Genomic DNA, 16,371 nt, shown 5'->3' on the forward strand with positions numbered 1-16,371 from the left:
TAGAAGGTTACGAAACGCCTTCAGTTACTGATGATTACAAAACCTTCATTTTCGTGTCATTGTACAATAGCTATACATGTGATTAGTAAAATAATTGGAGAAGTAGCTTATATGGGCTTGTGCAACATAATGAGAAACAATTGTTTTTAGGTAATTATTGACGAATGTACTGATTTGAGTAATTGAAAAAGCCTAGATATTGTTATTCGTCATGTTAATGAAGTGAACCCAGCTAAGAGTTGTTAATGGAAGAAATTTGTGACGGACTCATTCTTGTAATTGGTTGAAGTTCAGCAGTGCATTGCTAAATATCTATTTATAGTGTTAACAAAACTTCTGTTTAAAGCGATTGGACTACCAAAGCAGAACCAGATTGGTTTTGCATCAGATAATGCATCTGTGATGATGGGGGGGGGGGGGGACAAGGTGATGTGCAAGCAAAGCTTTCGCTGGATTTACCATACCTATTTGTTCTTCGGTGTGGGTGTACATGCGACTCTATCCATTTTTGTACCAGTGCAGCAAGTCATAAGCTACTTTCAGACATCAAAGAATTCTTTCAAGGCCTCTACAATTATATTGGGAGAAGCCCAAAAAGGGCTGGTGAGTTTGTCGAAACACAGAAGTTTATGGAGCTTAACAAAAATAGAATCCTGCACCATGCCACAAATATGTGGCTTTCCCGTCTTCCAGGTACTGTGCGTTGTCTTGAACAATGGGATTGTTTGATTGGTTTTTCCGGAGTGAAAGCTTTAAAAAAGGTAACAAGCAGGCCAACGCCACAGCTTTACTCGAAAAATTATTGTCTCCTACATTCAAAATTTATTTTGCTTTCCTTGCATATATCCTACCATTTGTTACTGACCTTCATCGGTTGTTTTATTCGGAGGATATTCAAATTCACATATTGTGCATATTCTTTATAGGGGAAACAATCAGTTGACAAGAATTGCTTAAACTCATCGATGCTGCGATGCCCTACAATATCCTATCATTTTTTGGGATGGAGTCGACGGCTATCACTTTATGGGATCGTGAACAAAGTTTACAACACAATTGGTCTATTGTCGTATGTTACAGACCGGGACACTGGGACACGTATCAAAACTGAAAATGATAGCAATGATGATTGGGTTTGGGATTTTGACTTGGATAAGGTCATCAATGCCTACCAGATTTTAGTTAAAAAACATAGGTTCGGCGATATATATTTCATAGTGACGAAAGACAAGCCAAGGTAAAACAAACCAAACAACTTGAAAGTGACACAGCTTGAAAGTTTAGCACATATTGTCGAATTAGTGAGCTGTATAAAGCGATTATTAACCATTTTATTAAGCCATGCTACATGGATGTGACAAAAGCACCTTTGGTACAGCTCAGGGACCCACAGCACTTTCGAAATATGAAAGAAGTAGACTATGGCAGTCGTTTAGTGGTTATATTTATCAACAACAAAATTTCGCTATCAGCTGCAACCACCTTCAAAACATTGTGTACGGAATACATGATAGAACTGAGCAACGAAATAACGAAAAAGTTTTTCAGTTCAAAATACTCGTTAGCAATAAGCTTAGAAAGACCGGAACCCAAGATAACTATGGCTCCTGACCAATCCAACTTAAGCATTTTCCCACTACTCGTCCAGTTTCCGAATTTGGCAAAGGAGACTGATGTGGAAAACATTGCCAAAGAATGGAAAAGGTTTCCATTTTGTGCTGATCTCAAGAAATATGCAGGTTCTGAAACAGTTTATTTCTAGTTTAAAGAACTAGAACGATCTGATAGTCCTCAAGTCAAAAATTTCCTATTCTTGGGTGAATTCACTATGAAAATTCTTATCGTACCGTAATCTTATTCTTGTGCCGAGAGGACCTTTTTAAATGTGAATTTAACAAAATAAAATTGAAAAACAAGGTTGGGTTGACTACGTCAATGCGGTTTTTGGTTCTACACAATTCGTTACCAAGGACTAGAAATACTCCATGAGCATGATGATACACCCCAACCGGTGAAATACCGGAAAAGGGTAAAGAAAATCTATAACTACGAGTGCCACCATGGCTTCTGATTCAGATAGTTATATTTAATGTCATAATTTTGGTCATTTTTTGATATATAGTTCTTGTAGTATAAAGTAGTTCGATCCTCATATAACTCAAAGTTTATAGAACCAGTTCTAGTTTTAATTAAATGATGCCGTTATTTAAATGTTTGAGGTGATCTAAAAATAGTGAAAGACATGGTCTTTTCTGTACCATTTGTGGTGGTATATCCAATTTGACCTTACAGGGCGAGAGAAAGATCTTTTAAAGGCATTTTGGAGAAAAAAATTGTTTCAACAATGAAATGTCCAGTACATGTTAAACCAGACCATAAACCCCCAAAGTCACTTAATTAGTCTCAATGTAAAAATAATTTTCCTGTATTGTTTGTAGGGGGTAAGCGCATATTCGGGGAGGACTAGAGAAGCAGTCCTCCCCTCCATCAAGATCTTCATGAAAGGGAAAAGGGGGATTTGTATACAAACTATTAAATGGAAAAACCGGTCCCAGAAACTACTTTTGGATATAATCTGTGAGAATATAAGGTTAAATTCCAATTTTAGCCCTTTATTTGCATTAAAATCGATATTTGGGACCAACTTCAGGGCGGTCGTAAATGGCCGAAAAACAACGATTTGTTTTTAGTAAAATGTCTCCGTACTAATATATGTTACTGCCAAAAATATGTCCAAGTACTGTAAGGACTAATGTACTGTATTAAAAGAAAAGGAAAAACGAAGTATTAGAGAAAGAAAGTAAATGAAAATATCTTTTACAAAATTATCCTAGATAGAACTGTACGTCACCGACGATCCGAGTTTTACGCGAAGCGTGTGTTGGCAACATGGGGTGTTAGAATTAAAATAGCGTAACCATTTAAAATGCGAAGACATTAGATTATATTAGCATCAGATGGATCAAATTACAACAAGCCACTCATCTGAATGTGAAGAGCTGAGATCGAAAAATGACTTCGGAAGAAGACAAAAACCTATTCCACCACCACTAAATCTCAGTGACTGTACCTTGTTTCATGACGATGCTTTTTGCAGTACTTCCTGCAGTTGTCTGATCCTGGAGTCAGCCAATGCACTCAATAGTCCCAGTCTCTCTGAAAAGCATTTGCCGATTCGAAAGAGGTCTCTTTATTTAAAATTTTTTGGGCAAAGGAATAAATGCATAGGCATATTTTCTTTTTGAAGCAAATATGCCTAGGTTTCTAGCCTTCCATGGGCTAGGCCTAGCCTACTTCTTTATTTCAGCTTGAATGAAGATAGCTGAGGTAATTTCAAGGCTAAATGAGTGATATTACAAATTATTTTGTTTCAAAACACCTGGATTAAAAACTAAAAGGAGTCACTGTGCTTCTCACCAGAGAAAAAAGCAATGAATTCTACTGGGCTAAAAGCCTTTAAAAAATGTATATTATTTGTGAAAGTACTTCACTTTATCTTACCCTCCCCCACTCCCCTAATGCAAAAGTAGATAACCTAAACTGTGTAGGATATTCTCCAAGGTTTTTTTCTAATCACTTAATGTTGTTGACAATACTTATTTCATTTACATTTATATGAACAACATCATTGGCATCATGCAAGGAAGACATACATAAAGGATACACACTTTGGGCTTCAGGCTATTTTTGCATATTAGGAGGGATAGGGTAAATTGAAGTGCTGGTAAATGTTTACTTTTGTTCCAAGTGCTATAAAGGGCATATTACTGCATATAGAAAGATTCTGATGATCATATATTGTTTTCTTGTCATTATTAGAGAAGCACATCCATTTCTGGTTGACCCTCCTTCTCCATGGGTCAAACTAAAAGTGCATAAAGTGGGCTTGCTTACATGTAACATTACATATAAAGCAAAGCATATTAGTCCATGAGCCCTGTGGGCAGTGGGGTGAGGTCTGTATTTTATATTTATTCAACCAAGAGTGATAAGAGTCCAAAAAAAAAACAAAAAACCATCAAACAAGGTTTATTCAATAAATATAGAATACAGACCTTGCCCCACTGCCCACAGGGCTCATGGACTAAAGTGCTTTGCTCTATAGGTAATGTTACCTGTTAGCAAGCCCTTTTTATGCATTTTTAGTTTACCCCATGGAGGAGGAGGGTCAACCAGAAATGGATGCATTTCTAGAATTAGCATTTCTAAGTGCTCTAAACTAGAAACTATGCCACTTTACAGCATAGTTTCCAGTTTAGAGCACTTGGAATGAAACTATAGATTTACCAAAGTGCTTTTAGGAATGACATAAGTAGATAACTTGGGTTATTTTGAAAATTTATAAGTAGTTTTCAAGTCTTTCTAGTATTTCTCCTTAGAAGGGTTGTAACTGCTTTAGTACAAAACAATTCTGGTAGAACAAGGCTTTAACTTTACATAAAAACAGGCATAGTTTGATTTAAAATCTAACGAAATTCAAGGAACAATGTACTATGATAAAGCACACAATAGAAATTTCAAAATCATCATATCTATGTAACTAATATTGACATTTAATTTCTAATTGCTGCATATTAGATATCCTGAGTAAATTACCAAATAACAACTAGTAAAAACCCAAATTAATGACAGTTATTTATCAATATTTGATTTAAAAAAAAAGAATAAGGTCATACTCATGAAATAAGGCATTTTCTTGTGGCAGTTAAAACAAATTGCTTATCATAAATGAGAATGCCTAAAATAACACATGAGAAAGTTCTTTTATTTGAATCATCAATTACTTTCCTTCCAAAGGATAGTGTAGAAATCTTGTTGTGTTTTGTGGAGAAATCCATAATTTGATCAGAATATGACAAAGTTTACAAACAACAAAAATTACAAGAGTAAATATGAGTTTAATTTAAAATGGCAAAACAGTATTCAATTGATTGTGATAATTTCATTTATCTCCAACAATAATAACAATTTGTGTCATGAAAATTATTGTTGATAAACAAATCTGTTGTCATAATTATTGATCAACAATATAGTTCACCAGAAAAGGCCTACAGTAGCTTGCTAATAACAAGTTTTCAATTAAGGAAAATTCAGCAAGATAATTTAAAATATTTAGATAATACACAGCAGTCTTTATAGCATGTTATTGTTTGTTTTATTAATACATAGGCTAGATTTTAGGAATCCTCTAGTGTTAAATATCTGCTAAATGTTTTTGTAGAAAGTAGCCAATAATAGTGTTTTCAGTTTTATAAAAGCACCAAAATTAAAAATAATATTTTAACAAAAAAATTTGCTTTTGAATGTATTAAATTACCTCAGATCACATTGTCCAGCAATTAATTAGTATACAATAGAGTATACTACTAGTATACATAGTAGTGTATTATAAAAATAGTCTCTATATCTGGCCAATTGCTTAATTTAAAAACAAATACTTTTCAAACATCTTATTAAATATAGAAGCTATTCTTTGGCAATTTGTAGTAATTCATTGTATTTAATGCTAGTGAGTTCAATATTAAATAAAACTTTGTAGCAAGCCAAAGACAAAGTATAGAAAAAGAATTGCGTACCCATCAAGTAGTTTAATCTCTAGTATTCACTAAAACAATATAATTTTAATTAATTAAACTTCTATTAATTTACAAACTTTATAAATAATTCAGTGCTTGCACTAGACTGAAGAACCTTACCTGTAAAAATGACGTCTGTGAAGACTTTACTGATATAGTATGTGCCAGAAGTTTCAAAACAAGAATGAGGAAATAGGTTTAAGTTTCCATTTTAGCTCTTTCATGTTTTGTAATAAAATCTGTATTTTTTTAAATATTCCTTTTCAGTTGATATTGTATTTTCCTCTACCTCTAACCCACTCATCCAACTATCTGAATTGTGATTATGTTATTTTACCACTGCCACCATAAAACCAATTCTTGCTACAGCCTGAACAAGTGTAAAAAATACAGTCATATCAAAAAATTGTTTTCTACTATTTGTTTATGTTGTTTTTCTTTGTCATAGTCTAAAGCCTATTCAAAATCTAAAATTATTTTGAGAAACCAGTTATATAGCTTGGGTAGTGCTTTGAGATTTGACACATCTGTTGTTTTTTGTTTTTTTTTTGTAAAACAATGGCCTATTGAGCATATAGGCCATATAGGTATTAAAATTGGCATTCCATTGATGGACTATGTGATGAAAATATGACTATCATGGACTTACTAAAAACAAAAAGATCAGTTATGTTTTATTGTTGAATGTTGATTGTCAAACCAATAATGAACATTATGAATAAGCTATAAAAAACAGTATTTTTATGTAAATATATTGTTGGCGTCTAGAAAATTTAGAACCTAAAATATGCAAAAAGGACTATAAATTGAGATTTAAAGCCATGAAAGAGATACTAGAAATCACAACAAACACTAAAGCTAGAATCAAAATATAAGTTACCTTATACAAGAAGGTAGCTGTCTCTGCTTTAAGCCCCACTCCCCCTTCTAAAGTACAGAATATTGTTTGCACTATACTGAAAACTAAAAATAGTGCTTAAGCCCAAAGCACTACTCAGTTAAAGCAAGGACTTAAAGCAAACAAGTACATATGTTCAAAGCTGAAGGCTTAAGTCCCAGCTTAGCAGAATGAAGGCCAAAGCTCTAGCTGCTAGCCATAGTGTAGAAAGCAAGCAAAGGGAGGCAGAAAATGGCTAAAAGTGCATTTTTTCTTTCAAACAGACCCATAAAATAATGGTTTGAAATATTTCGCATATCAACTCTTTTAATTGCATGTGTAATTTTGATTTGGAATATACTATATTTAACAGAGGCATAGGCAAAGCTATGTGTCATTTGCTCAAGGTAAAAGTTATAGTATCAACCAATTTAAGCATGGCTTATGTGGAAAGTTTATGTGCTGAGGCTGAAGGCTAATATTCTACCCATGTGAAGCAAGGATTATTTACAAGGCTGTAAGGCCCAAGAAATAAACTTCTGTGAGTGAAGAGAGGTAGTAAACTGCCATGTCAGTAAGGGGAAATTTTCATTAGCCATAAAGTAGATTAAAAAAAAATAATTTGATTATCTGTTTTTATGATGACAGCACTAACGAAGATCAAACAAAGCACAAAGTTCTAGTTGAGGAGTTTAAATGCCAAAGAGCTAATGGAGAGGATGACTTAATAATTTGTATGGGTGCCATTGCACAAGAAAATCTTATCAGTTGGACCAATCCCCAGGCCACTCCAATATTCCACCAATGACTCTGCCTCCTTCTACTCCTGTAAATTGTTTAAGTGAATACAGACTTACACCATCTAATCTTGTTGCTCAACTACGTATTAGTGTTCATAATAATGTTTTTTTGTCTGATACTGACCTTTCTTTTGATTCTGTTTCTACTGTCTCTTCTGCAATAGCTTCTCATCTACTATTTTTCCTTGTTATTTCACAGTACAGTATCTAAGAATATTCCTAATTCTTTTATTCTTGCTTATACCAGTCCCATATCCTCTCAGATTCCTACCTCTCAAGGAATGAAGTTTCAATGTTTATTGCCTCCCTTATAAACTTTCAGAACTTTTCTTTTGTATATTAATGGCAGAGGTGGATGTTGCAGCAATTACAGAAATTTTAGCAAAAAAAAAAAAACCTTGTTAGCCTTATGACCTGATGAGATCCAAATTAATGGTTACCATCTCTTTTCTAACATGAGTTCCTCTCTTTGTCACAGAGGAGTGTGCTTATATGTAAGAGATAGATTAAAGGTTAGCTTCATTCATTTTGATTCTCTTATTACCAATGGAATTGAGTCTGTTTGGATAAAAAATATATAACCAAACAACGTAAATTTTAGTGGATGTTGTTTATAGAAGCCCCTGTGCTCCCTATGTTTTGGACTCTAAATCTGATTTAGCAGCTACATTATCACATGTGATGTCCAATTTTGTATTTATGTTCTTGTCCTTCTGGGGGACCTTAGCCTTCCTGAAATCCAATGGATTGACGGATCTGTTTTTTTGCAGTAGAGATTCTCCTTTCTTGTTTGTCCTCTCTGATAACTCCCTCTGTCAAACAGTTTCAGAACCAACTCCTGTCAGGGAAGGTCAGGTTTCCAACACTCTTGATCTGGTTATTCTCAGTAATCCTGACCTTCTTATTAAGATTGCAATAACCGCACCTGTTGGTAATAGTACCCATGTTGTAATTATTTCAGAGTTGTGTGTTGCCTACTGAACAACCCTCTTCCAAGCAACAAAAATATGTCAATTACAAACTAGTCTCCAAAAGACTTGCCAATGTCCATTGGGAGCAGCTTATCACTGATGATATTTTGAGAGTAGGTCTAATGTGAAAACTGAAATTTTCCATGCAGACAAGTCATGCACAAGAATTTTGTGGGCTAAGCAGGCCAAAAGTCTACCTTTTTTAACTATTGAAACAAGTAAACTAATTAATAGAAAAAATTGAATATTGAATCTTTACAGGAAAAGAAAACCTCAGGAAATTATCTACTCTTAAAAAATTTTGTAACCGGACACCCAACCATATCAAGCAGTTAAAGATAAGGTTTGAAGAACTATTGGCTGAGATTGTTAGGGATAATTCTAAATCTTTCCGGCATTATGCCTCTCAAAAATGTCACAGCACAATCTCAAGCACAATCTCTGATATCCTGCACAATAGTCAACCAGTTGCTTATCCCGAGCTGAAAGTTGAAATTTTCAACCAACAATTTGCATCTGTTTTTTCCTCCAATTCCAGCATTATTTTTCCCCTACTTCCTATTCATGATATATCACATAATATGGAACGTATTCTGATTAGTGACACAAGACTTCTAAAGGATTTTATATGCCTCAAAATGAATAAATCTGCTGGTCCAAACTGCATTCATCCTCATTTCCTCCATGAAGGTGAAAAAGTCTTTTGTCAACCTCTTTTCTTACTCTTCAAGTCTTCATGAAATCTTTCTAGACTACCTCTGGATTGGAAAACAGCCCATATCATTTCAATATTTAAGAAAAGTAGAAAGGAACTTCCTGAAAATTACTGACTTATTAGCATGACATCAGCAGCTGTTAACTTAAGGCTCATGAAAGAATAATCAATTCTGCAGTTATTAGACATCTTGAAGCAAAAAATCTTTTGCACAGCTCACACAGTGGTTTTTGTTCTGGTTGATCTGTTTATACAAATCTCCTTGAATCATATGACCATATCATTAAGTTACTTGATACAAGGGTGCCTGATCACATGATTCTGCTTGACTTTTCTAAAGCTTTTGACAAAGTTTGTCATAAGTAACTTGTACTCAAATTATGTGCTGTCAAGCTTAAAGAGAAGTCCCTGATCTGGATCCTTGAATTTCTTTCTAGTGCGATTTTAATGTGTTCGGTTATTTGATGACCCTGGTAGCCATATTCTTTCTTTGTCTAAGCATGTTTTGAGTGGAGTTCCTCAGAGAAGTGTTTTGGGTCCTACAGTTTAATATCTTCATCAATTATGTTTCTTCCACTGTCAGCAGGAAACTAGCTCTCTACGCTGCGACCTGAAGCTCATTGGACTAGCCTTGTCCTGTGAAGATTTTGCCCTCTTACAAAATAATCTTGGACTGCTGAATACATGGACTCAGGCTTGGCTTCTTAAATTTGATGTTGTCAAGTGCCATGTCATTCCTTTGGTAGAATGAACCCTTATCACTCTTATTTTTCTCAGATAATCCACTTTCCTCAGTAAATACTGATCAAAATCTTGGAATCACTATTGATATATATATATATATATATATATATATATATATATATATATATAACTACAAAAAATAAGGATGGTTGCATAAGCCTTCACATCTACCAAAGGGCTGTATTGTCATCTGTAATTTGCTGAATCTTAAATACTATTATAATTAATTATCTGTCTCATTACAAATAACATTATTACTAATAACCTGTCTCAGCACAAAGCCATTCGAGGTAAAATAACTGCACATTCCTCCTAAATACCAATCCTGTTAAAGCTTCAGTCTTTATTAATCTCCCCCCCCCCATGAACTGTCTTTTCCCTTTCTATCCTTTATTACAAACACATTAACGTGTAAATGGGGAAAAGTCCATTTGTTTAGACAGTGAAAACAGATACAAAAGTTTAGATATTTCAATTCCATAAACAGCAATCATCATCATTAGGAATGCTAAAGAATCAAATGTAAAACTGACGTATTATACAAAACAAAATAATTAACTTCCAGTTTATTTACTTGACTTTTCATTCACATGACAGTTCATTCACTAGAGAGTTCAATAGCATATTTCATTGAAAGTCTTAAGATATAACTTTTTTTCTCTTTAATATTGCCTAAATGTAAAATACATTTCTAATGAAGTCGACAAAAAATCTTCTCTGTCTTCTAATTGCAAAAGAAATGCTGATATTATAGTTTTAGAGTAGATAGGTCACATCTCCCATACATACGGCACATTCTCGATGTATAGGTTTATTTCTATTACCATACCACCTTTCTATGATGAAGACATAAACGTTCTAATGGGGATAAGTCCATTTATTTAGACAGTGAAAACAAGTACAAAAGTCTAGATATTGGGATCCCATATACAGCAACCATTAGCAGTAGAAATACTAAAGCATTGAAATTAAAACTGACATATTTATACAAAACAAAATAATTAACTTCCAGTTTATTTTTTGATTTTTCTTTCACTTGAGGGTTCATTCACTATAGAGTTCAATAGCATATTTCATTCAAAGTTTTGAGATGAAAATTTTCTGCTTTAGTATTCGTTAGTTGTTTCTTCTTTAGTATATCTTGCTGAGCCCAAATATTTTGCTGAATTGTAAGTTTGTTTAGCCAACCTTTTTTCTATACATTTGAAGGGAATGGATTTTAAAGGATGGAACCCATATGGGAGAGTATGCTACATGTTAGAGTGATAACAGAAAACTGGTTGTAAAAAAGCTATTGATATTAAAAAGAATTCCTTGAGGTTCGACTGATATTTAATTTTCCAATATTATGATAAACAAATTTGGAGTAAACAAATTTTATTTCCAGTGCAGGGTAAAAGGTACCCTATTCTCATGTGAAGTTTGATTGGGGATTCTGTAATATATGCTTGTTTTAAAATTGGGGTCATTGTTCATTTGGTTTCTTTTTCATTTTTTTTTCTTTATTTGGTGTAATTTTGGCTCTTTTGAACCGTTCTATCCTACTGTTATCCTTGCTTAATTGGTCTAAAAAAATTGTACCCTTATTCACTTTTTTTCTATTTAAAATCATTTATCAATATGCTTATTTTAAAGAAATGGTAGGCTGCCCCCTTGTCCGCTTTGGCTCTCATTAGGGGAAATATGATTTGTAACTTGCTATAAATGGGTCCCTATTTTAAGCTTCATTAACCTTGGGTTTCAAGGCAAAAAAGAATTTCACATATCTGACACATTGCTCTTTGCAATGTCTATGATAATGCATAAAGTAGCCTATGGTCATGCTGTACTGTAATTTATTGAGGTTTTTGAATTCAGTTAAACAAGAAAAAAACGACTTGAAGTCATCATTCCCCACATATTTATCTTGTGTATATGCCTTTATGAGAATAAATAATGTTTGGTTTTCTGGTTTTTGATTTCTGATCGGAACCTGATTATCTAGTTTACAACTTAGAAGTTACTAGTGTTCATGGGAGCCGTAAGGGGGAAATGTCCCTCCCGCATGAGAAACAAGGAGGCATTAAACAATGAGAGAGAGAGAGAGAAAGATGGGTTTATTAATATAAATAACAAAACAAAACAAGCAAATGGCCCGAAGCAAAGCTTGTTTGGGCTTACAACCCCACTACACATCAATAGCTGATGATGAATAACAATATACATATTAGAAATATTCCAATTTCAATCCTGGCAAAAGCAAAGCTTTAACCAATGCACATTCATGTAACCAATGTAAATCCTTATAATACAAAATGTTAATGTAAGTTATGTGAATGTTTTCGTTAACTTCGGAAATAAAAGTACAAATAAACGTTCAAATGGGGATAAGTCCATGTTCAATGGGGATGAGTCAAATATTCAATGGGGGATAAATTATTTTGTTTTGTATAAATATGTTAGTTTCGTTTTAATATTTTGGTGTTTCTGCTGATGATGACAGTTGTATATGTGGTTGAAAGATCTAGACTTTTGTACCTCTTTTCACTGTCTGATAAATGGAACCATCCCCAGTTAAATGTTTATTTTTTTTTTGTCATAGAAGGGCAGTGTGGTATTGGCAAAAAAAAAAATACTTAATTGAAGGTATTATGTCGAAAATACGGAATAAAAATACCATCAAGTAGCTGAGAATTTTGTTTTTAGGAGGTCTTCCTACAGCCTAAGCTCCCCAAATATATTGCCATCTCCGTCATCACTCACAAACTACGTGCAAAAAGTCCCAAAATCGCCGTTTCCTGGTCCTTTTTCACCATCTGCAAATGTTCGTCATGAATTAATGACTCCTCCTGCTACTTCATCAGGAACGTCCCCACAATTTTCTGGAGTGTATATACCTTTTCAAAGCACACCTGTACATGTCTCATCTGACCTGAGTCCTCCCCCCTCATGCACTACAAAGACGGAGTTTGAGGAGTTTCCAAGTTCTTTCAAGCCAGAACTATCCTCAGATGAACTGCCAGTGCAGTTTAAAGAAGAAATACAGCATGATCAGTGGAATGGTTGTGTTTGGCTGTGTTTTGAGTCAGGTAAGGTTAACCTTCCTTTCAAAGATATGTGTTTTTTTGTTATTAAAAAAAGATTGAATATAACAATTTCATAAATATATTTCTGCAAGCTAAGAGGAAATTTGCTATCTACGATTTTCGGCCAAGTTTTTGAACAATTTCAAATAATATTTCTTGAAATCTGTTGATGGATTTGAACCTGAAATTCACAATTTTCTAAATTAGAACTTCCCAATCGCTAAGGTTAAGAAATAATTTAACAAATTTTAGATTTGCATTTTTGTACCTTATTTGAATTTGCGAGTGCTTCTTGCTTATTCTTATTCTTTGTCTACGTTTATATTTGAGATTCCAATTTTTTAGGCTTCGGGTAACTTAAATGTTTATACGTTTCGAATTCAAACTTTCTAAACTATTTGAAATTTGCTTGAAATTCCTGTTTTATATTTTTTGGGAAATCATACATTTCCTCAAAGGTAAACCTCTGTGAATAGTTTGTAACAATTTTTATTTGCAAATTGGTTGCCCCAACCCCCCAATAAAGTTATTCATTCAATGTTCATGCTGTAAGTGTTTTTTTTTATTTAAAAATATTACTGATAATTTGTATAGTTTGATTTTAACATTGCTTGGTTAAATGGACTAAGATTTGGAACTTCTGACTGTTTTGAGTATTGACCGTCATAAAATTTTCTACAATTATATTTGGAAAAAGGTGTTGAAGATGCTGTTATACTTCAGCCTGGAGCTGAATTCCTTAACTCCATGGCTATTGCAGACGCTTAAAACAGTGCTTTGGGAAAAACTAGCTATATATAACCAACGCATTGACCGTGCTGGTGTTAACACCATTTATAGTACTATCACTACTGCTAACAACTCACCACAACACTAAGTCGCCTGAGGTCCGCATAGCTACGCACGCTCCTCCTCCACCCAACCTATTGAAAGCCTCGCTCTTTATATCCTCCCAGGAAGTTAACATTTCCCTTAAATCCCACCCCAACCGCGGACGACCTGCTTTTCATTTAGCCCTATACTGTTGGCCGAAAAGGACAATCTTTCATTAGCAGAACGTGCCCGAGCCTTTTCAACCTTTCTATCATTATAGCCTTGGAAAGCGAGATTGAGCTGCACTGTTCGTAGAGCCTACTGTTTGAAATACGGTCAGTCAGCCAGGTTCCCAGAACAATCCTTAGGCAATTTCTCCAGAAAACATCTAGCATATCTTCATCCGCTTTTCGGAGGGCCCATGTTTCAGAACCATATTTGACCAGCGTCATCACTGTGGCTTCTAATATTCTATTCTGGGTTTGTAGACTTATTTTCCTATTCTTCCAAACGTTTTTTCAACTATGAAAAGACGCCCTGAGCCTTGGCTACTCTACTTTTAACATCTTCATTGCTCCAACCATCTTCACTATTAATAATGCCAAGGCAGGTGAAGCTGTCCACCTGATCAATTTTTTCGTTACTAAACATCACCTTTTCATCTTCACTTATTCCTAGCCTTAGCAGCTTAGTCTTCTTAACAACAATCTTCAAACCTATTCTAGCACCTTGAACTTGCAAAACCTCTAAAAGTTCATTCATATTGCTTACACTTTCATATAGGATGCTTAAATCATCAGCATAATCTAAGTCCAGTGGAGTCTTTCCTTCCCATTTGATTCCGTGTCCTCCCACTGCCTTTCCTATGCTCCTTAGGACAAATTCCATCAAAATAATCCATATAGAGGGGGATAGAACACAACCCTGTTTCACTCCTGTTTTAGTACAAAACCAGTGGCTAACCTCATTTCCTACCTTAACCGCAGCAATGTTAATCTCGTACATAGCACTAATTATTCTAATGTATTTGTCTGTTATACCATTCAAGGATAAGACCTTAGCTAAAGCTCTTCTATCAACAGAATCAAATGCTTGCTCATAATCTATAAAGCTGAGGATCCAATTGTGTTTGATAGCTCAGGCACTTCTCAATTATGAACCTAAGAAAACTGCACTTTTCTTCTCTTCTAACTTTGTCTACAGCATCTCTCAGTGTAAAAGTATCATATTACTAAGTAATTTGCTATTTACAGAGACAGGTTAATGCCGCGATACTTAACACACTCACTTTTATCACCTTTCTTATACAGTGATTTAATTAGGGTTTTTCTAAATTCACTTTTTAGCGACTTTTAGTAATTGGAAAAAGGGGGTACTTCCCTTTTTGAAAATCACATTCAAAATCTTCAGTAACCTATTTCTAACCTCAAAGCCACCAAACTTGAGAAATTCATGCCTGTTTTGTCATTTGCTCCCCTATTGCGGTTTCTTGCTTACGATCCACTGCCTATTCCCGGTTATCCGCTAAGATCAACAGTTTGGAACGGACCTTACTTATGATAAATGAAAAAGTAATTACTTATGATCTCCATTTTCCGATTGTACGGTAACGTACAAACGCCTTGCCAGTAGATCCTGATGCTAACCAGGTGAGTGCTATGATAACGAAAGCGCCGCATAACCTAGACAATTCAATTCTCCAAAACGGAAAACTGCGATCGTTAAATTTCTGGCCATGAGTGTCTCCACATGCCTCTTGCAATAAAATAATTGTTAAGATTGACAACATTGCTACCAGAAATCTTTGCAATTCAACTCAGTCTGTTTTTCTCGGATCGCTGAGATTGTTGAGCGAAAGCTATTGGGATTGCGAAAGGATTTGTAGAATCTTTGGATTTATCACAATTTAAATTGTGCTCAGCCTTTGTTGACGTATCAAGAATTGACGCAGCATAATGCTTGTTTTAGTGATCAAGCCTCATTGATACTTCCCCTACGGACCTGCAATAATCTCGTAAAATGTGCATTTGTGGTGGTGACCACCTTGCCTTTAGTTTGCGCTGTCCAAGATTGCAAGTCCATATTATTCCAGTTGCAGGTCTGTTGACTAAATGAACTTTTGTAAAATCTCTGTTTTTTTCGTTCAATATCAACTAAGGATAATGTTCTTAGTATGGAGGACTTATTGAAAAATTCCAATATCTAAAAATAAATTTTTGAAATAAATTTGAAATAAATTATAAACTTTCGTTTATTTATTTATTTTTATTTATTTTGTATTACAAAAATATTTATTTATTTATTTATTTTTATTTATTTATTAAGTAAATTTATTTATTTATTAAATAAATTTATTTATTTATTTTTATTTATTTTATTACAAACTTTTATTTATTTGAAAATTTATTTCAAATAAACTTTTGAAATAAATTTGAGCAAGAATATTTGCTGCCTGGCTATAGTGTTAATTTCCTCTGACGAAGTGCCGATAGTGCTCTGGTTTGTACCAATGCCAAAAGCACGTGTGGCAGGCCCTCTGGTGGTCTCGCTTGTTTATTTAGACCGAATCTTTGTTTTATCACCCATTTGTTACTATACATTCGATTGTTTCTTAGCCGTTCGTCTTGGTGATTCAGTTTTGATCAATATATACTTGCCTTATGAAAAAAGGGGGGCTGAGGTTTTTTTTTTTACTGTACCAAGCCATGCGACAAACTTCAGTCTCTGATGTATGGAATTGAATCTCTTTAGTTATATGTGGCTGCTAGCAGGTGGTATGAATTGCAATATATCCGTATTATATAGTCGAA

The 16,371-nt window shown here is 34.2% G+C and overlaps 1 protein-coding gene across 1 annotated transcript in view; it reads left to right on the forward strand.

The window, feature by feature from the left end:
• The first annotated feature begins 2,925 nt into the window (after nt 1-2,925).
• LOC136029570 (HMG box-containing protein 1-like) overlaps nt 2,926-16,371 on the forward strand; it is a 53,842-nt gene continuing 40,396 nt past the window's right edge. Inside the window, exons 1-2 of the mRNA XM_065708060.1 lie at nt 2,926-3,184; nt 12,369-12,751. Coding sequence (XP_065564132.1) covers nt 2,958-3,184; nt 12,369-12,751 — 610 coding nt within the window. The 5' untranslated portion in view covers nt 2,926-2,957. The remainder of the gene's footprint in view (nt 3,185-12,368; nt 12,752-16,371) is intronic.

Source organism: Artemia franciscana, chromosome 7, assembly GCF_032884065.1.
Source record: "Artemia franciscana chromosome 7, ASM3288406v1, whole genome shotgun sequence".
NCBI lineage: Eukaryota > Metazoa > Arthropoda > Branchiopoda > Anostraca > Artemiidae > Artemia > Artemia franciscana.